Source organism: Ipomoea nil, unplaced genomic scaffold (genome assembly GCF_001879475.1).
Source record: "Ipomoea nil cultivar Tokyo-kokei standard unplaced genomic scaffold, Asagao_1.1 scaffold1558, whole genome shotgun sequence".
In the NCBI taxonomy this organism is placed as follows: domain Eukaryota; kingdom Viridiplantae; phylum Streptophyta; class Magnoliopsida; order Solanales; family Convolvulaceae; genus Ipomoea; species Ipomoea nil.
The window spans coordinates 1,260,450-1,263,305 of record NW_017617986.1 but is presented as its reverse complement, the minus strand read 5'-3'; the positions used below and the strand labels follow the sequence as shown (position 1 = coordinate 1,263,305).

Sequence of the window (2,856 nt, the reverse complement as noted above, 5' to 3'; positions counted from 1 at the left end):
ATGCTTCTTGTACTACGTAAGGTCCATCCCATTTTAGAGTGAACTTGTGCCCAGTTTTCCTTGTAATAATGATAGGTCTACGAACCGCCAACACCTTGTCACCAACCTGAAATGAGCGAATCCTTACCCTTTTGTTGAAAGCTCTAGAAATTCGAGCTTGATAGCATTCTAAACTTTGTTGAGCCTGCAATCTCTTCTCATCGAGAGCTTCTAACTCTGCCAACCACAACTTTACATTATCCTCGTCTGTAAGGCCTTCTTGGATAGCTAACCTTAGAGAAGGTATTTGGCGTTCAAGAGGCAAGACTGCTTCAACCCCATAAACCAGTGAGTATGGAGTGCTTTGTGTTGGTGTACGGTATGTAGTTCTGTATGCCCACAGTGCTTCTTCCATTCTCTCTTGTCAATCACGCTTTGACTTCGACACCACCTTTTTTAGTAGATTGCATAGAGTTTTGTTAAAAGCCTCGGCAAGTCCATTTGCAGCTACATAATAAGCTGATGAATTTCTTTGCTCGAACTCAAAAAGTTTGCAGATTTTATCCATCAATTTATTATCGAATGGTTTCCCGTTGTCGGTTAGGATATACCGAGGGATGCCAAAACGATAGATAATGTGAACTCGGATGAAATCTGCAACATTTTCCTTCTTCACTTCCTTTAAAGCCACTACTTCAGCCCACTTTGAGAAATAATCGGTGGCTGCTAATATATACGAATGCCCTGCTGATGACTTGGGTGTAATAGGACCAACCATATCGAGCCCCCATGCATCAAATGGCCACGATGTTACCGTCGGATGTAGCGGTTCAGGAGGTTGATGGATAAAGTTCGCATGAAATTGACATGCTTGACATCTCTGTGCATAGTCTATGCAATCCTTCACCATCGTAGGCCAGTAGTAACCCATTCTTTTGATGTGAAAATGTAACTTAGGACCAGACTGATGAGCACCGCACACTCCAGAGTGAGCCTCCTCCATCGCTTGTAAAGCTTCCTCTTCGCCTAAACATCGAAGAAACACACCATCAAACGAGCGTCGGTATAGAGCATCCTTGAAATATATGAAGCGAGGAGCTCGACGTCTTACATCTACCCTCTTACGAGGGTCTTGGGGTAACTTCCCATCAACAAGGTAGTCAATCAATGATTGCCTCCAATCCTCTTTATCTACCTCATAGACAGAAGCAGTCGGGAGTTCAACAATGTCGTCAAGAGAGCCATCGTCCTCGAAGATTGGAGGGACCACCCATTTTTGGCACACTCGTAGCCGAGCCTCATCTATAGGATGTGATATAGTTAAAGCCAAAGCAGCTAAGGCATCAGCTTGCTTATTATGTTTCCTTGGAATATGCTCCATCGTAGCATCTCCTAGCCAATGCAGGAGCGTCTTCGCATAACTGTTGTATGGGATCAACTCAAGCTTTTTTACTTCGTAAACCCCAAGTACTTGGTTCATAATTAGTTTGGAGTCCCCGTATATGTTAACCCTTTGTTGCTTCATATTGGCTGCAATTTCAAGTCCCAAAATGAGTGCCTGATACTCGGCAACATTATTCGAGCAGCGTTCTGTCAAGGTAAATGAATAAGGAAGCACTTCCCCTTCAGGCGTAACAAAGACAACTCCAGCGCCTGCCCCCTCTTTGTGTGCCGCTCCATCAAAGTACATCTTCCATGGAGGTAAAACTTCAACCACATGCACGTCCTCATCAGGTAGGTCACTGGACAGCTCCCATTCGGCAGGAATTGGATGATCAGCTAGGAAATCTGCTAAGGCTTGCCCCTTGATGGACTTCTGTGGTACATAAGTGATCTCAAACTGTTGAAATAATAAGTACCACCTACCAAGTCGATCGGAAAGAACAACCTTTGACATGACATACTTCACTGGGTTTGCCCTGGAAACTAGTCGAATTGTATGCGCTTCGAAATAATGCTTGAGCTTCCTGATGGCGAATACAAGGGCCAAACACAACTTCTCAATTGGCAGATATTTGAGCTCATTTGGCGTCATCATTCTACTTAAATAATAAAGGGCATTTTCTTCCCGTTATCATTCTCTTGTGCAAGTAAAGCACCCACCGAGCTTTCTTGGGCAGAGATGTAAAGGATCAACGAGCGTCCTGGAATTGGAGCAGTCAGCACAGGAGGCTTCATTAAATAGGACTTGATGCTTTGGAAAGCATTCTTGCAGGCCTCATCCCATACAAATGGGCCACCCTTCTTCATTAACCGGCTAAAGGGCTGACATCTTCCTGCTAGGTTTGATATGAATCTTCTTATATAAGCCAACTTCCCTTGCAAGATTTTAAGCTCATGAAGGTTCTTTGGCTCAGGCATCTTCATTATAGCGTCGATCTTTGCTTGTTCGATCTCAATGCCCCTATGTCGAACAGTAAACCCAAGGAATTTGCCAGCAGCAACCCCAAAAGCACATTTCAGGGGGTTCATTTTGATTTGAAACTTCCGCAAGCGGTCAAATACCTGTCTTAGATGCATCATGTGATCTGTGCGAAGTTTCGACTTCACAACCAAGTCGTCTACGTAACATTCCACCATTTTATGCAGCATGTCGTCAAATATAGTCTGCATGGCCCTTTGGTATGTAGCACCTGCATTTTTCAGACCAAAGGGCATCACTTTGTAGCAGTAGATACCTTTTGGCGTACGAAACGCTGTAAACTCCTCATCTTCTGGCGCCATGCGGATTTGATTGTAACTGGATGAGCCATCTATGAATGACATGATCTCGTGTCCAGTTATAGCATCTATCATTAACTCTGTGATAGGGAGCGGGAAGTCATCTTTCGGGCATGCAACATTAAGATCTCGAAAGTCTACGCACACGCGGATTTG

The 2,856-nt window shown here is 44.2% G+C and overlaps 1 protein-coding gene across 1 annotated transcript; it reads right to left on the bottom strand.

Annotated features, from left to right (window-relative positions):
- Nucleotides 1–403: 403 nt before the first annotated feature.
- Nucleotides 404–2,014, bottom strand: LOC109189553. Its single transcript, XM_019340164.1, has one exon. The coding sequence runs from the start codon at nt 2,012–2,014 to the stop codon at nt 404–406; it is 1,611 nt and encodes a 536-aa protein (XP_019195709.1).
- Nucleotides 2,015–2,856: the final 842 nt, after the last annotated feature.

Excerpts from the sequence above, each read along its gene's own strand:
- LOC109189553 (XM_019340164.1), bottom strand. The coding sequence starts at position 2,014 with ATGACGCCAAATGAGCTCAAATATCTGCCAATTGAGAAGTTGTGTTTG.